The sequence below is a fragment of the Thermothelomyces heterothallicus genome, assembly GCF_042370625.1.
Source record: "Thermothelomyces heterothallicus CBS 202.75 unplaced genomic scaffold P884_scaffold_1, whole genome shotgun sequence".
NCBI lineage: Eukaryota > Fungi > Ascomycota > Sordariomycetes > Sordariales > Chaetomiaceae > Thermothelomyces > Thermothelomyces heterothallicus.
In genome coordinates, this window is record NW_027192562.1 from 2,357,760 (window position 1) to 2,374,994 (window position 17,235).

At 59.3% G+C, this 17,235-nt stretch overlaps 6 protein-coding genes across 6 annotated transcripts; 2 read left to right on the forward strand and 4 right to left on the reverse strand.

Moving 5' to 3' along the window:
* Positions 1–765: 765 nt before the first annotated feature.
* Positions 766–3,650, reverse strand: P884DRAFT_274287 (cation transport protein-domain-containing protein; the record flags this gene model as incomplete). Its single annotated transcript, XM_069442699.1, has 3 exons — positions 766–1,710; positions 1,776–3,424; positions 3,554–3,650. 3 exons carry the CDS (start codon positions 3,648–3,650, stop codon positions 766–768), a joined length of 2,691 nt encoding a protein of 896 aa, XP_069302014.1.
* A 3,190-nt stretch (positions 3,651–6,840) lies between these two features.
* On the reverse strand, positions 6,841–8,182 carry P884DRAFT_253968 (mitochondrial 54S ribosomal protein bL19m). The gene is made up of 2 exons (XM_069440852.1): positions 7,928–8,182; positions 6,841–7,765 (listed from the first exon to the last, which is right to left on the reverse strand). Exons 1-2 carry the CDS (start codon positions 8,097–8,099, stop codon positions 7,212–7,214), a joined length of 726 nt encoding a protein of 241 aa, XP_069302015.1. The 5' UTR covers positions 8,100–8,182; the 3' UTR covers positions 6,841–7,211.
* A 718-nt stretch (positions 8,183–8,900) lies between these two features.
* P884DRAFT_189822 (uncharacterized protein) lies at positions 8,901–10,212 on the forward strand (the record flags this gene model as incomplete). The annotated part of the gene is made up of 2 exons (XM_069437470.1): positions 8,901–9,024; positions 9,161–10,212. The coding sequence occupies 2 exons, from the start codon at positions 8,901–8,903 to the stop codon at positions 10,210–10,212; spliced, it is 1,176 nt and encodes a 391-aa protein (XP_069302016.1).
* Positions 10,213–10,503: 291 nt separating this feature from the next.
* P884DRAFT_189705 (tryptophan synthase beta subunit-like PLP-dependent enzyme) lies at positions 10,504–11,760 on the reverse strand (the record flags this gene model as incomplete). Its single annotated transcript, XM_069437456.1, has 2 exons — positions 10,504–11,501; positions 11,625–11,760. 2 exons carry the CDS (start codon positions 11,758–11,760, stop codon positions 10,504–10,506), a joined length of 1,134 nt encoding a protein of 377 aa, XP_069302017.1.
* Positions 11,761–12,298: 538 nt separating this feature from the next.
* Positions 12,299–14,793, forward strand: P884DRAFT_274291 (YL1 nuclear protein-domain-containing protein; the record flags this gene model as incomplete). Its single annotated transcript, XM_069442700.1, has 2 exons — positions 12,299–14,267; positions 14,330–14,793. 2 exons carry the CDS (start codon positions 12,299–12,301, stop codon positions 14,791–14,793), a joined length of 2,433 nt encoding a protein of 810 aa, XP_069302018.1.
* Positions 14,625–16,537, reverse strand: P884DRAFT_305581 (Mis12 protein-domain-containing protein). The gene is made up of 2 exons (XM_069445091.1): positions 16,441–16,537; positions 14,625–16,297 (listed from the first exon to the last, which is right to left on the reverse strand). The coding sequence occupies exons 1-2, from the start codon at positions 16,495–16,497 to the stop codon at positions 15,071–15,073; spliced, it is 1,284 nt and encodes a 427-aa protein (XP_069302019.1). The 5' UTR covers positions 16,498–16,537; the 3' UTR covers positions 14,625–15,070.
* Positions 16,538–17,235: the final 698 nt, after the last annotated feature.

Consider the following 17,235-nt stretch of genomic DNA (forward strand, 5'->3'; position numbering starts at 1 on the left):
GGGGGGGGGTTTGGATCTTGTATAACAGTTGAAACGGGTCACAGTACCCTCTCAGGGTTGGGGATGCTTTGACAAAACCGGCGTTAATAGAACGGGCTAACGGTGGCGAGGGTAGCTAGTGCAAGTCATTACAAGGCGCATGGCTCTGGGAGCCATGAGAATGATGTAGATGGCCGAGTGTTTAATTCGTCGGTCATGCCTCGTTAGGATCAATTTGTTTCCCCCCCCATATACCACATACCAACACTTAGCGGTTGTTGTCTTGATCGAGTGATGACAATGATTTTAGGGTGTATATATTTTGGACTTGCGCCTTGCCTCGCAATGGGCCCTGAAGAGAGAGTCCCATACAAAGAGAGCCCTTGGTATCGAGTCTAGCATACCTCCTTGTGGAGTCCTCCACGACACCTTCCTTGTATCCTATTAACGAAACTGCGAACCAAAGAACCCTCTATGATGATAATGAACAACGCCTGAAGATCTATCCCAAACGCCTGCTTTCCCCCCATATTCCTAACGGGCGTGTAAGTGTGACGCATCCTCCTCAACCCTGTGCCATGCTCGTGCTTATTCTTCTCTTTCCAAAGACAAAAAAAAAAAAAAGAAGAAACCACCGTTTTGGGGAGTCCCAGTTGGTGTCTTGAGGCATTAAAAATTTGTCCTCCCAATAAAAAAATGGCCGTGCTTTGAAATCGGAGGTCTATCTGTTAAAAAGCATTACCCAAAAGATGTGTTTGAAAGCGCTCAGCCGAGCTGAGGCCGCCATTATTCGTCGTCTGACGCGGTGCGCGGTCGCTGCATGGGCAGGCCCGAATCCACCCTTCGCGACGCGCCCGGCTCGGTGCGGCGCGAGCTGACCCGCGTGGCGTACGTCTCCTGCTCGTCCGCCGCCGGGGCGACGCTGCCGGCGGGGGGCTCGGTCGACCTCGCGCGGTGCATCTCGGGCAGGAGCGGCTCGGCCGGGACGGCCGGACCCGGGTGCAGCAGCGAGGCGATGATGTTGCCGCGGTCGACGGTCGTGCTCCGCCGGCGGCCGAGGCTCGAGCCCCGCGCGCCCGTCGCGCCCGAAGCGTGGGAATGGATCCTGTTCATGCGAGCGTCCGCGTCGGCCGCCTCCCGGGCGTTGAGGGACTCGCTGGGCAGGAGGATGGCGCGGTCGAGGGCGTAGGGCAGGCCGCGGTGGCGGCCGCGGATCATCATTGCGACGATGACCAGTTTGCCGACGACGGAGAACTTGGCGGAGAGCGACGCGTTGATGCCGGGATAGCCCAGTGACATGCCGACGGTGCCATAGGCGCTGACGACTTCGAAGAGGACGGCAAAGGAGGAGAACTCGTTGGCCATGAGCTTCTTGCCCTCTGAGATGTTGAGGATGAAGAAGCCGAGGACAATGTACCACAGGTCGAAGGACAGCTGTCGCCGCAAGTGGGACCCCACGTAGGACAGGTCGGAATGGCCCGGCTGCTCCTCCTCGTCGCTCGTGCTGTACACGCCAATCGACTTCTCCTCGTACACGTTGGTGCGACGGACCGAGATGGCGATGGGAAAGACGGAGATGTACATCATGACCATGTAGGAGAACTGGACAGCGGGATGCAGAGCGGCGAGGTTGACGCAAGAGAAACCCGCGGTTCTGGTGGAGACCGCTTCGAAGAGGCCATTGAGGACCTTGAGACCGGCGGGGAGGTCAACAACCGGCCCCGAGCCGAGCTATCATGGTGGTAGATGGTTAGAGACGGATCAGTCGAACGATGATTACACGGGGTTGAGCTTACGTCAAGAACGATAAAAAACATGAGATCGAGGCCATTCATGATGACGAGCAACCAGAAGAGCCACCAGGTGGCGCCGGAGGGGAAGAGCAAGGTGAAGCACCGACGGGGGTGATCAAGAAGAAAGCGCAGCTCTTCGTAGAGGCCTGTCCCGACCGGGGCGAGGTGCGACATCACCCAGATGATGAAGCGGAGCATGACGGGGAAGCCGGTATTGCCGATGACGATCAGGAAGGCCATCAGCAAGAGCGGCCAGACGGCCGTGTTGAAAGAGTTCATACTGTCGGGCGTAAGGGTGAAACCCAGATCCATGAAAGCCGAGCTTGCGGTGAAGAAGGCCCACCAGGCCCTGCTCACGCCGGCCTGGTCGACAATCTTGCCGTATCTCTCCGATTCCGCGATCCAAGGAGCCAGCCCGATCACGCCGATGGCGGCGAAGATCCAGAAGTAGCCCGTCAGGATCAGGGCCAGTGTCTTCAGCGACCTGTACTCGATGCCTCCGAGCTCCTCCCTCTGTTCCTCTGTCAGGTCTGGAAAAGCCGAGTTGCGGCCAACGGTCGGCTCCCAGCTGAGATACGGCGTGCCCTCGACCCTCTCCCTCGAGAATGCCGTCCGGATTGACTGGATCGATTGCCTGCGTTGGGCCCCGGGCCGGGCGGTGCCACTCGGCCCAGGCTCGCTACTCTGGAACCTCCCAGTCATCCGGCTGAGAGATCGAGGTCTCGGCAACTTCAGGAAGGAGAAGACGTGTCGGGGGCCCCTGGCAGTCTCGACGAGGTCTTCCGAGTCGTATTGTTGCAGCTTGTTCCGATCCGGCTCCTCGATCGTGATGGCCTGCTGACGGCTGTCGGCTCTGTTCCCCAGAGGCTCGGCGTACCTCTCTGCTGCTGCTGCTGACCGGGGAGGAACATCGGCCTCTTCCTCGTCCCCGGCCTCGACGCGCTTCGGTCGCACACCCCGCTCGGCATCCCGGGGGTTTGGGATGCGCAGCACCTCGTCGTCCCCCTTGCGCTGGCGCTCGACAAAAGCAATGTGTTCGTGATCGGGTCGTACAACAGGTGGGAGCTTGATGGGGTCCTCGCCCAGGCCATCGCTCTTGGTCACGGTGCGGGCAAACTTGATCTCCGGTCTGCGAGGTTCCGAAGCCTCATCGGAGGCTTCAGCCCCGTTCTGCCTTGCCGCCGGAGATGCGAGATCGAGTCGCTGCTCGTCAGACGGCTGTTGAGTGCCCTCCAGCAGCATCCCGTCGTTGGTGATCCGCGACCGAGCACCGTTGAGCATGACGGTGATCTTTCGACCGTTCACGCCCCTCTCCAGATCGGCATTGTTCGCCTTGGGAGCCGTCTTGGCTTTGGAGACGGTGCCTCTCCTGAGGCGAGCTTCGCGGGCAATATGCTGGAAGCGCTTCTCGAACCAGTAGAGCCGGAGGAACACGACAAAGGAGTTGATGGTGATGGGATTGGCCATCATGGGCCATAGGTAAAGAACGACTTGCTGAAAGGTATTGAGGAGGTTGAGGTCGACCGTGTTTAAGCCGGCTTGGGTACTGGAGCAGCTCGCAAGGAATAGCGCGTCGATATAGGCAATGTTGCCCCTGCCAGCTCCATAGACAATGACGGATCCAAGGAGGGCGAGCCCGACGACGTAGAAGTCTAACCGACTACTCAGTTGGCGGTCACATCAGGTAACCTCTCGTGCGGGGCCATGCCCAAAAAGGGGGGAGGGGGAAAGGGAGGGGGAGGGGAGGATGCTCTTTTTTCCCCGCTTCGTGGAATACTTACAGTGTACGGAGATGAAATGGAAGTGTGGCTTCGTGGACAAGAAGGCAGGCCGCAAAGCCTTGAGCTGGCCGACGAGCGCTTTCTTGAAACGGCCCATGATGAATGATGTCTCGCCAGGGAGATGGACAGGCGTGAAACAAACAGATTGAAGAAGACGGTCTGGAAGAAAAAGTTGATCAGATACGGGACTGGTCGACCGAGGGCTGAACCGCGCGGCCGCGAAGAGCGTGCCCTCGCGATCACTTTTGGTGATGCTCTCTCTGCGGGGGACGGTGCAAAGCAAAACACCCTGCAGAGCAGGAATTAGTCGAGTTCGCGGCACGGCGCAGACATGACGGCGCGAGGCGGTGTTTAAGGCTCCAGATTGGCGGGAGGTGGAGGGGAGGGCAGAGGCGGACGATGGCTATCGAAGATGATGGAGTTGAATCACTTTTGGGTGAAACAAGACCCGAGTCAGCAGCGTTCTCAACCCGAAAAGCCGCTGCACCTCAGATCCGGAGGGAGGCCGGATTGCGTCGAGGGTGCATGCGATAATGCCGTGTAATGTTGGGAGTGAGTGAAACACCTCGAGGACCGGACCTGGCCTGCGCGCGCGAGGTGCGAGGTGGAATTGAAGATTATTCACGGCCCGGGCCAATTCTCGGATTCCATTGTGGCGGATCGAGGCCGCCCGTGCAGGGGTCAGGCGACGGCGCTACACCGGTCAAAGTTCCGTTCTCTTTGACCGCCCCGCAAAGGGCTAGAAGCTTGGTGTGAGGCCTGGCTTCGCCAAGGAGAGCTTGTTTGGCCACAGCGGTTGGTGGCGGACGAGAGCGGGTCCAGAGCAACCGCACCTCGCTCAAGCGAACTTTCCTTCCCCACAGCCTGGCTCTCCGTTGCAGCACGTGGGGGCTTCGGACGATATCCAAGGGTGACGCAGGAGCGCAGCCGGTGCGCTCTGTTTCTCTTTTATTTTATTTTTTTCTTTCTTTTTTTTTTTTTTTTACCGGCGAGATGGGACGTCTGACCGCCGTTCTCTGCCGAAGCGACATTGCGCATTGCAGAACACCTGCAACCATCCGTTTGCCGTTTATTACTGCAGTACTAGCAGCTTCTCTGCGGCAATTAAGTTCTGGATCGCCGCCACGAGGGCAAAGGCTGGAAACCCACGGAGGTGGATAGCCGCGGCGCCACCACACTAATTGGTCTTGGCTTGTACGGAGTAGTTAACTACTTTTGTACTTTGTACTACTCACACACTACCATGTAGTGTAATCCGTACATGCGGAAGCTAAGACATAACATATTCCGCCCGCTCTCCACCCGCAGCCAAGAAGGGTCGCATCCGTCCAAAGGCACATTCTAAGGCACTAAGGTAGCACTGGGAAGACGTACCAACAGCATTCGGATAGCGCGTCATAGAGAGGGCATGCCTTAGATACGAGGGTACCATACATGTAACTAGCTAATCGGTGCGCCGTAGCGAATCAGCTTGGTAGGCACCGCTATTGCACCACCTTCCCCCTCCTGTGATTACACGGAACACGGAGAATTTGGCTGATAAGGAAGCGATGGGTTTTCCGCGGGATTGTGTCGTACTCACCGAGACAAAACGAAACAACCGAGACTCGGACCAGGGGTTCCTGCAGGATTTAGATCTTGATGCTACCCCAGAGCCTATTAACTAATTAAGTGCCGATCCACCCAACCAAACAGCTGCCAAGCCAACGTTTAAAAACGCAAAAAAAAGTGGCATCGAAGAACCGCTCGGAGCTTCCCGAGCCCTTGCGTCGTTTCCACACTAATCCGTACTTTACCGCATCTTGGACACTCCGCCCCCTCACCCACAACGACGAAATATCACGACCCGTTAACGCCCTAGGGCGACCCACCGACTGCCCTCACTTGGCGACCACCCTCACATACGGACTTCTTCATTGTTGGCACACCTGGCAAGTAACTTTGGTGTCCTTGTGTCGTTGTGACCATCGGCACAGGCAGTCTCCCGAGTTATCATGGATGCTCTCGGCAAACCAAACAGCGGAATCTCAACACATGAGCATACGGTAATCCGTACATACGTGCTCGCGTGGCCCAACACGAAGACGGCGTCACGTCCGCCCCGAGACTCCACGGAAAAGTCGCCGTCCCGGCCACGTGGGAACCAGCGGGGACGGCGGGACGGCGGGACGCCAATGAGCTGTCTGCACTTCCACAAAGCGACAGCTTCGAATCCTCGGACGGCGGTCCTTGTGTTGCCTTAAGCCTGCCGAGAGATTCAGCTGGTACCCGCGAGTTGCTCTGGACCATGCGTGGGTGGAGTGTGTGCGACGCCGCACCGCAGGTCTCGCGTGGCAACGCAGCATTGCATTTGGGAATAGGTGCATCTGAAGTTCTCCTTTCCACCAAAGGAGTCTCAAAAGCCCAGGAGAACCGTCATTTTTTTTTTTTTTTTTACCAAAAGTGGAAAAAGAATAAATGAAGGCTGGGCCCTTCTCTCCCTCCCCTCCCCTTTCCCCCCCCCCCCCCCCCCCCCCCCCCAACCCAAAACAACAAAAACAAAACAACCCCAAACAAGAGAATATATCGTGTTGCCGCTCATCCACAATAACAAGGACCTGTTGAGTGTAATCTGTGCCACCGCCATATCGCTACTACCGGCCGGGTCGAGCCCAGCGTTCCCCCATCAAATGTGGATGCCATGCCTCGTGTCGTGAAGACACATCCATGTCAAGGAGTTCCTGTGCGGGTTTCGTCGACGGCGATCCCAACCTCCATCGGCATGGGGAGAGAAATCTGGAGAAACACGCGCGGTTCTTCCCGTATTATCCACACGCTCAGCCCCGCCTCCGTGGATCTCGGACAGCGTGTGTGTCTGTCAACGTCAACGCACAAAAGACTTGCGGAGTGAAGGCCTTGCTCTGAGCAACTAGCTCCGCCCTTTGTCCTCGGCGTGAGTGCTGTTGAGTTCGAGATAGCCGCCCTGCTAGTTCATACGCCTGCAGTCCATGTTCGTTGTCTGGGGTTGCTGAGCATCAGGGGGCAATCAAGGGCAAGGGCATGCCACAGCCGGAAAGTTAGGTAAGCCGTATAACGGCCATCTATGGCATTGAGGTGCTCTTTCAGATACAGACTTAAAAGGGTACGCCGGGGGATTTTGAGCTATATGTTTTTATTCTTTCCCAAAGCTGTAGAGGCCGAGCTGGAATCTCGGTGTGGGAGCCTTGGCAGTTTGTTTCTTTTGACCAAGTGCATGGAGCAACCCCCGGGCTGGTTCGGATACCTTGGCCTACGGTACATACATACAACCCGTGCAACGTGCCGCACTCTTCGGCCTGCTCTCTGATACAAAGGGGGGATAAAAGGCAGTAGCACGAAGCCCAGCTCCACCGAGGACATGCCGACCTCAGCAAATTCCGGCGCAGTTGAACATAACATTTGGTCTCGTTTCTCTAGAGCAGAACAAGAAGAAGAAAAAAATAACCTTTTTTTTCTTATACATGGTATACACGTGTACACGGCGGTGGACTCACTCCGCCCCAGGGAGACAGACTCCACGAATTCGATCCCTCCTCGTCTTTCATACCTGCTCTCCTCTATCTCCCGCGGATTTCCAGCCCGGGCCCCTCTTTCAGCAGCAGCAGCAGCAGCAGCAGTAGTAGTAGTAGCAGCCAACCTTTTATTTCTTCTTTGAGTCTGTCGCCTTCTTGGACGCCCCGGCGGCGGCCTTGCCGCTCGAGAAGACCTTCCTGGAGCGCTTCCAGGCAAAGACGAGCTCCTCGACGCTGCCCATGTCGTGCTTGGGCTTGCGCATGTAGGTGAGGCGGGCGCGGCGGGCGCGCTTGTTGCGGCGCTTGACGATCTCGATGCCGGCGACGTTCTTGTTGTAGATCTTGAACCACATCTCGACGCCGACCTTGCCGAGGTGGTTGCGCAGCAGGATGGCCGTGTCGATGCCGCGGCGGCGGATCGACAGCAGCACGCCCGCGAAGGGCTCGCCGCCGCGCCGGTGCGTCACCATGAGCACGTCGCCCACCTTGGCCGCCTCGCGCGTCTTGGCGAAGAGCGCCGTCCGCGCCCCCGTCGGGTCCATCTTCTTGATCTGCGCCTCGTGCAGCGCCTGCAGCGCGTTGGCCGGCGGCGGCGTCAGCGACTTGCTGCCCGCCGCCACGGTCGACGGGTATACGGCGAAGGCGGTGCGGAGCGTCTTGGTCTTGCGGTCTTTGAGGGCGACTGCGGAACGGGGAGAACGAGGGCGAGAGGAAGAGACTCTCGTTAGCATACTCTGGAACAAAAGAAGAAACCCAGAACCGCGACCGGGAGATCGGCGAGAAGCGGGACTCCCGGAAGAGAGTGGGAAGGTGGGGGGTGTTTAGGGGGAGTCAAAATACGCACAGAAGCCGTGTTCCGGTGCTGATGGTGGTGTTGGTGGTGGTGTCGAGGTTGTCTGAGCCTGGGCTGTCTCGGTCGCCATGCAGCGGGCGAATACCATCTTTTGCTGCCTCGCTTGGCGTAGGCTTGCCTTGAGGCAGCCCAGAGGCCGTCTTGCCAATGGCGCGACGTTCATTGTGTGTCTGTGGGAGGACGGGGTTGTGGGCGACCGGAGGGGCGTCGGTTGTCGTTGTTGATGAGCAGGAGCAAGCGGCCGACGCTTCGACTTGCAGCAATGCAAACGAAGTTCAAGATTCGAGAACCCTTGCTGGGTTGGCCGGAATTCGCGACTCTGATTGGCTGCCTAGTCCGCCAGTCTATCCGTGCCTCGTTCGTCCTCCGAAGTTCGAAATGGGCCCACTAAAATGTACATACTCCAGTTTCGGACCCTAACCCAGATCCCTCCCCCCTCACCTAATGTTTCTTTTCGACTTGCCACTGTCATCCTCACTGCCCGTTTGAAGCAGAGTCACAACTGACATTTTCTAGACTCCGAGGTAACAGCGACGTTATTCAAAGGCTTTAAATGAGTGTCATTACACAAGCCACCTAAAACGCCTGTGTAGAGTATCGACACGACTCTACACAGCCATGTCGATACTCTACGCAACACATACTGCTCCAGCTGGCTAAATGACCACATAATTGAATGACTCCAAAAGCAACAATTGACCTCCAGGACTTCTGGTTATTGCGTTACAATCCACTCGAAGTTGAGCCGAAAAAGAGTGGGACCAGAAGGAAAATTGCTTGCTCGGGTCTCATTGGGAGACGGGAATGGTGGGCCAAGCAAAAGCAGGGATGGCAGCGGACGAATCAGGGAAGCGCCAGCCCGACCTCAAGACACGAATTTCAAGATCGCGGTTTGCGATAGTAGCTGCTGCACTTTGAAAATCGTCCCGCCTCAACCACCACAGCTCGTCTCCCACACGCAGTCATGTTAACCACAACAACAGGCCCCAGTGCCCTCCGGGCAGCTGGAGGTAGGACATGGCTCCCAATAAGCCGCGGTGCTGCTGCCCTGCAACACAGGTGCCTCTCCACGTCATCGGCATACAGAGGTATGCACCCTCTCCCCCGTCTTCACGTCGCCAAAAGAAAAAGGAAAAGGAGGGAAAAAAAAAAAAAGAAAAAAAGAAAAAAGTGCAGGAATCTTGGGAATTGAAAGATCTCTGCTTGCTAACCTGTCCTTCGCAGCCGCCCACATCATCAGCTTCGGCGAAACCTCCACTCCCGAACTCTCCCAAGTGCTCGACGACTACCGCGAAAAGGTCATCCTCCCCACGTACCTCTCCCAGGAGCAGCGAAGAAAGATCTACAATCCGAGGATCAAGCACATCCTACAGAACGACCCGATCACGATGGAGATCGACGGCGTAGTGCACAAGTTCCGCTACAGGAGCATGGTGGCCGACCTGCCCAGCACGCGGGGGACGCTGAGGCAGATCATTTCGCTCCTCAAGACCCCGGCCGACTTCCAGAACATCCCGCCCTTCCTGGAAGGGTGCGTGCGGGCGAGGCGCAAGATCGAGCCGGTCGACTACATCCGGCTCGTCCGGCTGGCCGCCCTGAACGGGCAGCTCCAGATGATCATTGACTGCGTCAAGGCGGCCGACAAGACGGGCTTCAAGCTCGACAACTCGCACGTCATCAACGAGCTGCTCGCCTACATCCAGCGGCCGGCCATCCTCGGCGGCTTCGACGAGGCCAAGACCAAGGCGGCGCTGAAGCAGGTCCGCCTGGTCCTCAACATCCTCGAGAGCGACGAGGAGCACCACCGGCCCGAGGCCAAGACGGCCGGCGCATTCCCCTACTACCGCGACCCGCAGGTGCTGGGCGCGCGGCTGCACATGGCCGCCGCCCGCGCGGTGCACCACAGGGGCGGCAAGGACGAGGACGGCCGGGTGGCCCGGTACGCCGAGGAGCTGGTGGCGCTGTGGCCCGAGAACGCGGGGCTGCTGGACCTGCAGCCGGACCGGGCCTACCGCAAGCGCGACGGCATCATGCGCTACATGCTCGACCGCAACACCTACCTCTTCATGGCCTCCCCCGTGCTCAACGGCCTGACCCTGGCCGCCCAGGTCGTCGACCCGGCCCTGGCCATGCAGCTGCAGAACCGGGCCGACGCCGTCGACTCCGAGGTCAAGGCCGCCCTCGCCTCGCCCCTGCGCAAGAAGGGCGGCAGGGGAGAGCAGCTGTACAACGCGATATTCAACCCGCAGGCGCAGGCGGAGGAGGCGGAGGAGTAAGGGAGACTAAAGGAGAAGGGGGGGGGGGGGAGGGGGGGATGGGGGGGGGGGGGGGGGGGGGGGTGAGTGTGTGTGTGTGTGTGTGTGTGTGTATGTATAGTGCCGCCGGTGGTCATGGATGGCTGTGACTTGGAAAGAGGAGTCTTATCTCAATGTACAATGTAAAGTGTGTAAACCTATCTATGTATTGTATCTTGTCACAGAGAGAAGAATGTAAACCAAAAAAAAACGAGACAAGAACACCATGCTCAATGCATATTTAAGGGAGAGGGTGGAGGGGGGGATGCTAGTCTATGGCAAGACAATGTACTTTTGCAGATGCTCCGGGATGGCCGATAGCAGGTTCTTGGACTCGAGCCACTTCCTCGAGAACAGCCGGTCGGCGTACCGGTACGCGCCGTCGGCCAGGATGGTCACGACCGTGTGCCCCTTGCCCAGCTTCTCGGCCACCTCCTTGGCGGCGACCACGTTGAGCGCCGAGCTGGCGCCCAGGTACAGCCCCTCCTCGTCCAGGCAGCGATAGACCATCTCGATGCTCTTCTCGTCGCTGATGAAGAGCGAGCCGTCCAGCAGCCCCACGTCGGGCGCCAGGTTGTCCGTGATGCGGCCCTGGCCGATGCCCTCGGTGATGCTGGAGCCCGTCCGCTCGATCAGCTTGCCGCCGGAGCTGACGTACGAGTGCAGCACGCTCCCGGGGGGGTCGGCCAGGAAGCTCTTGACCCTCCCGCCCGAGACCTCCTTGAGGTAGCGGGTGATGCCGGCGAGGGTGCCGGCGGTGCCGGTGGCGCACGTGAAGGCGTCGACCTTGCCGGCGGTCTGGTTCCAGATCTCCGGCCCGGTGGTCTCGATGTGGGCGCGCCGGTTGGCCGTGTTGTCGAATTGGTTGGTCCAGACGGCGTTGTCGAGCCGCTCGGCGTGCCGGCGCGCCTGGTGGTTGTAGTTCTGCGGGTTGTCGAACGGCACCGCCGGGACCGGGTACACCTCGGCGCCCAGCAGCCGCAGCAGGTCGATCTTGCCCTGCGACTGCGTGTCGGGCATGTAGATGACCAGCTTGTAGCCCCGGCTGCGGCAGACGTGGGCCAGCCCGATGCCCGTGTTGCCCGCCGTGCCCTCGACCACGGTGCCGCCGGGCCGGAGCAGCCCGCGCTCCTCGGCGTCCCGCACCACGTAGAGCGCCGCACGGTCCTTGACGGAGCCGCCCGGGTTCATGAACTCGGCCTTGCCGAGGATTTCGCAGCCGGTCTGCTCGGAGAGGCGGTTGAGCCGGATGAGCGGGGTGTTGCCGATGGCTGGCGGCGCGGATGCTCATTAGCTCGGCCCAAGGGAAAAAAAAAAAAAAAAAAAAAAAACAGAAGAAATATATGAAAAGACTCTCAAAGGGGTGCACTCATGGCGTATGTGTTCGTACGTACCTCCCGTCAACCCCTTCGCAATCCCCTGCGCCTTGGACACGGCGATCAGGTGCTGCGTCGGCTCGGCGGCGGCGGCGGCGGCAACAGCCAGGCGCCGTGCGCTTGTCGCGAAGCTGCGAGCGCCGTGGCGGAACATGGTGTTGCGTGAACGGGTGCGCGCGGTCTTGGGAAGGCGTGTAGAGCTGCCGTCGAAGGTTTTTATGTGTCAGAGATCAAACGGATCGCCAAGCGCGGCATTCGCAGTCGGGGGAGCCGCTCCGGTGGAAGAAAGGTTGCAGCAGTAATGGGCCGGCCGGTACCGCACATTAGTAGTAAGAACTTACACAAGTAACGCACCCGGGAAGCCGGCCCCAAGTGGGGTTTCGAGATGGCGCAATTGGGCGCGCTGATCCGCCTAAAAGGGTAACTAAGTTACACTACTGCTGCCGATGCACGGGCCGTTTCTCACTGTTCGTTCTTTTCTTTCTTGGCCCAGGCGACCCACACAGGCTTCAACATTGCATTGCCGTTAGTTAGGCTACTTTTTGATCCTCTCTCAACAACGAAGAGATCATCAAGTTCCCGGAGCCCGTTCCACTCTTGACGAATCGAACGCTATCACCAGTGGACAAATGTTACCTTCCGCAGTATGATCGGTAGTTTCTAAATTAATTCAAGTTCCAAGCGTAGCAGCCATGGCTGCCGACGAAGACGAGAGAAAATCCTCCTCCTCAGAGCTATCCGACATCGAGAGCACGAACAGTAGTAGCGATGGCGAGAGCGACGCGGGGGAGCCGCAACAGGTGGAATGGCTCGTCACGTCGCGAGCGAAGCGGTCGACGGCCGGGAATCGCTTGAAGGCGATGCTTGCGACCGAGGAGCCTGCCGCCGAAGACTCGGACCTCGAACTGCTCTTTGCCGAGGATGAAGACGATGCCGGGTTCACCGACGATGCGCCGGAGGACGCGTCCGATGTGCTGATGGATTCGTCTTCAGACGACGAGGACAAGGAGGACAACGGTGATGAGCTGGAAGGCGAGAAAGAGCTGGAGCGCCAGGCGCGGGCGAAGCGCGCGGCCGAGCGCAAGCGGAAAGCCCAGGACGCCATACCCGCCAGGTTCAGGAAGAAGGTCCGCATCGAACAGCCCGCCCCCCGCCCGCCCCGGCCAAAGAAGAAATCCGAGAGGTTGAGCTGGCTTCCGTCGCCGGCGGACATGCCAACGCGTGCATCAGAGCGCCGGACGACCAAGATGAGCAAGCAGCAGCTGCACGAAAAGATGATGTCCGATGAGCTCAGGAGGAAGAAGCAGCTGGAGCGGATGGAGAGGAAGGCCAAGCAGCTGGAAGCGATGAAGAAGCCCCCGATGACTCAGGCGGAGCGCCTTGCCGAAGCCGCCATCGTCGAGAAGCGCAACTCCAAGAGCCTGAACCGATGGGAGGAAGCCGAGAAGCAGAGGGAAGAGGAGCGCCTAAGGAAGATTGCAGCCTTGCACAGCCGCAAGCTTGACGGGCCCGTAATCACCTTCTGGAGCGGCATCCAGGAGCTGCAAGAGGGGCAGGACAAGCATGTCGGAAACCTGGTCTCGATGGAGGAGAAGGCGCCGCGCAAGAAGAGGCAGTCCGCAGCGGCAGCGGCACTGGCGGCAAAGGAGGCCGAGGCGTCGACGCCTGCCACGCCAACCGAGAAACCAGGCGAAAAGATCCTCGAAACACCGAACCTCAAGACAGAACAAACAGATACTCCAGCTCCAGCAGTCGCGCAGCCCGCGCCTCCAGTGGCACCTCCTGCTGCCTCGGCTCAAGAAGCTCCGGCAATAGCGGCGCCGGCGCCAATATCGGCCCCAACATCGACTCCAATATCGAATCCAGCACCAGCTCCGCCACCGGCGGTATCGCCTCCAGCGTCAGCTTTAGTTCCTCCTCAGGTGCCTGCTACGACACCGGCTTCCGCTCCACTCCAGACTCCCGCTCCGGTCCACGCCCCTGCAACGGGTCCAGTCCAAGCTCCTGCTATAGCCCAGACTCCCGCTCCGGCTCAGGCTCCGGCTTCAGTCCAGGGTTCTGCTACAACTTCAGCTCCTGCTACGGGCCCGGTCCAGCCTCCGGCTCCCGCTCCAGTCTCAACACCAATGGCGCCTCCTCCCATCCCACCACCTCCACCAGACACGAGAACTGGCAACTCAGGCGTCCTCGTCGCACCCGTCCTCGCCCCACCCCCAGGCATTCCGCCCTCTATGGGCGGGCAGATGCCTATGTTGGGTCTCCCTCCTGGAGTTAAACCCTTTCTCGCTGCTCCCAATACAACGCCCTCTCCTTCACCCCTCTCAATGCCGCCACCGGCACCAGCTGCCGCCCCTGCCCCCCAGCCTACCGACCCGCCGGCGGCATCTACACCGAAGCCAAGGGTCTCTGTCCCGCCTCCTCCGGTGCCTCCGACTCCTGCACCTACCACTCCATCACAGACTCCGCAGACGCAGCGGAACTCACCATCCTCGAAACCCCCAGACACGCCGCAGGAACCCCCTGCTGCTGCCTCGGACCCGCCCCGCGAAGGCAAGGTGACGCGCAGCTGCATCATCCTGCAAAATTTCGACGAGCAGGCCATCAAAGATAAGCAGGTCCAGACGCAGATCCTGTTTGGGAGGAAGATGAATAAGCTGGCCAGTGAGTGTCTTCTCCGCCATCCAGGGTTTTGACCGAGTTTCATACTGACTCCTGGTGATTAGAACCCGCCCATCCTCCCCTTTGCGTCATCACCAACCAACCGGCCAAGTACAGGGACCCGAAGACGGGCCTGCCGTACTACAATAGCTACGCCTACCGCGAGATCCAGCGTGTGTACCGCGGCGACTATAAGTGGAGTCGTCTCCTTGGCGCCTGGGTCGGCAGAGGCGACTATGCCGCCCGCGGGGTACCCGAGTGGTTTCTGGATCCGTCCAAGGCGAAGCCGGCGGAACCCACCGAGCCGTCTGAGCAGGCTAAGCCAGCCGCCGGGCCAACTGCGGAGCCTGTCTTGGCCCCGGTAGACGGGGCGGGCGAGTTAAAGACGGAGGAAAAGGAGGGCAGACCTCAAGATAACCCTCAGAATGAAGCCCGGCTAGAGCCGGTTGATGGAGTAAAGGAACCGGGCGTTGGAGTGAAAGGGACGGAAACGGCTGCGCCGTCTGTCCCTCAGCCTGCCGGCGCATAACTGCCTCTCTGCACGCCTGGGGCGTAAATGAAGCTAATGAACCTCCAAGAACAACCTTAGATCTCAACTGGGTCCTTGATGTTATACTCGATTGATTGTACCCGTTTAATACAACCATTCATTCCCCTGGTGGTATCATGATGACAAGAGAGAGCATCAAAAATTCACCCAACCAACGCCGTTGCAATCCCCTCCGTTACCCAGAATGCTTAAGCCCCCGTAGAGAACGCCGCCCCGCGTTTTTTTTTCTTTTTCAGAGAGCATGCCAGACAGAGATTCATGACTCGTCCATCCTGTCTTGGTCTTGAATTTGGTCCTCGTCCTCCCCCCTCCCTCCTCCCAGCATGTCGGCCAGCCTCTCCAAACTCTCCACCTCCCCCCTCGCCAAGCTCCTTCCACCGCCGTCCCATTCGCCGTCCCTGACTTCCCCGTTCTTGCCGAGCTCCAGCCCGCGCACGTTCTCCAGATGCCTCTTGGTCGCCGTCTCGACGTACTCCAGCCTCTCCCTCCGCCAGCTCTTCTTCTTCTTTTTCTTCTGCCCCTTCCCGTCGGCCCCCTCCCGATCTTCCCCCTCTTCCTCCTCCTCCTCCTCCTCCTCCTGCAGAGCGCCGTCGTCCGCGGCCAGGCGCGCCATGACGCCCCTCAGTGCCATCGAGAGCTCCCTGAGCGACTGCAGCTGCGACAGCAAGAAGGCCGTCGTCGTCGTGAGCGGGGTCTCGGCGTCGCCGATGGTGAGATCCCCCTTTTCGTGCAGGAACCCGAACGGCGGCTTCTGCTGCTGCTGCTGCTGCTGCTGCTGGTCCCCGCCTCCTCCTCCTCCTCCTCCTCCGGCCGCCGCTTGCCCAGGCTCCACCTTGACCCCCTGACCTAGCAGGACGCCGACGAGCCGGCGCATCTCGCCCAGCAGCGCCGCGTTCCTCGCCCGCTCCGCGACCAGCATGCAGTTTAGCCGCTGGCTGGCCTGCAGCCGCCTCCTTAGCCGGTTGATGCTCTCCACGCTCAATTTCTCGTCGTCGTCGTCGTGGTCCTCCCCGTCGTTGTCATTGTTGTTTTCGCCGCCGCCGCCCTCCCTCCCCGCCCCCTCTCCCTCTGCCCCTCCCCCGTTCGCCTCCCCGGGGGGAGGGAAGACCAGTCCGTCGTAGTGGCCGAGGCGCAACCAGTCCATCTCGGTCTGCTTCAGGCACAGGATGTTGCGCATGACGTAGATCTCGAAGCGGTCAAAGTTCTTGTCGATGCTGGCCCACAGCAGCGTCTCGAGCTGGTGCGTGCCCGACTCCACCTCGTCGCGGTGCCGCTGCCGCGCCAGCGCCTCTTCGTCGTCGTCGTCGTCGTCGTCGGCATCGTTTCTGTCATCGGCGGCCGTCCGGGGACCCCGCGGTCTCCTCTGTCGGGAAGGGCGGAAACCCAGCGAGGCGGGCGGGGCGTTGAGCAGGCCCTGCTCGATCGAGTTGAGGGCGCGCTCGGCGAGGAAGTTGACCGAGTTGATGATCTCGTCGAGGAGGCTCTGGCGCACGAGAAAAGTAAGTAAGGGGATGTTTATGTTAGTCAATCCGAGGGCTGAGGGGCGGGGAAGGGGGAGGGATTCGGAGCAGGTCGAGAATGAAATAAGCAACGTCAATCGATGGAAAGGAAAGGGGTTGGACGTACGACCGGGGGATAGCCAAAATGCTCCGTCAAGAGCTCTGTGTCGGATCTCGAGGCCATAGTTTGGGTGGCTTTGGGCGGCGTTGCTGTCTTGGATGCTGCAAGTTACAAGTCGCACGTCGCAGCGACGCGATCGAGGGGGATGGGATGTTAAGTTAAATTGAAAACGCGTTCTTGGAAACACGCGAACAGGGAAGGGTTAGGGTTGGCTTCGCCTTCGGGCCACCCAAACCATATAACTATAGTAAGTCGTCGAGGAAGTACGAAGTGCGAGCTAGGGTAGTAAGTAACAAAAACCGTAATAAATCTCCTCTCTTCTCCTTTATATGGGGATCTGCTAGGATACATTGTGGTCTACGGTTCCTCTCAAGAGGTCTCGGGTTCAACACATTTAAATCTAGAACAGCACACGCACTTGTGGGGAAACGACTGACAGGGTTACGAGATATCAAATCCTCGTCCGTACATCAGTAGTTATTGGTTCCCCAAGGTGGAAAGTGTTCTGGAGCAATACCAAAAATGTGAGACGCCTTTCCATATCTACCTAGCCACTACCTGCGGGAGCGCCAACCCATGCCTGTTCTCCATTCAGCCCTTGAACTATGATGCTTCTTTCCCATGCTCCCAATTCTTGTCATCTCCTCTCTGCATTGTCAGATCACCGCCCCCTTCTACCTTTGCGCTTCGATGGGGCTCTCCCAGCTCTTCCTGACAGCCACCCTTTCACCTTCCTTCTCCCTTCCGCTCCGCCCTTGTCTACTTCAACAATCACCCCATTATCCAACTGCGGAGTCCCCC

Excerpts from the sequence above, each read along its gene's own strand:
- P884DRAFT_253968 (XM_069440852.1), bottom strand. The coding sequence starts at position 8,099 with ATGAACGTCGCGCCATTGGCAAGACGGCCTCTGGGCTGCCTCAAGGCA. Across the intron at positions 7,766-7,927 it reads AGCACCGGAACACGGCTTCT|TCGCCCTCAAAGACCGCAAG; the intron begins GTGCGTATTTTG and ends CCCGTTCCGCAG.
- P884DRAFT_305581 (XM_069445091.1), bottom strand. The coding sequence starts at position 16,497 with ATGGCCTCGAGATCCGACACAGAGCTCTTGACGGAGCATTTTGGCTAT. Across the intron at positions 16,298-16,440 it reads ATTTTGGCTATCCCCCGGTC|AGCCTCCTCGACGAGATCAT; the intron begins GTACGTCCAACC and ends CTCGTGCGCCAG.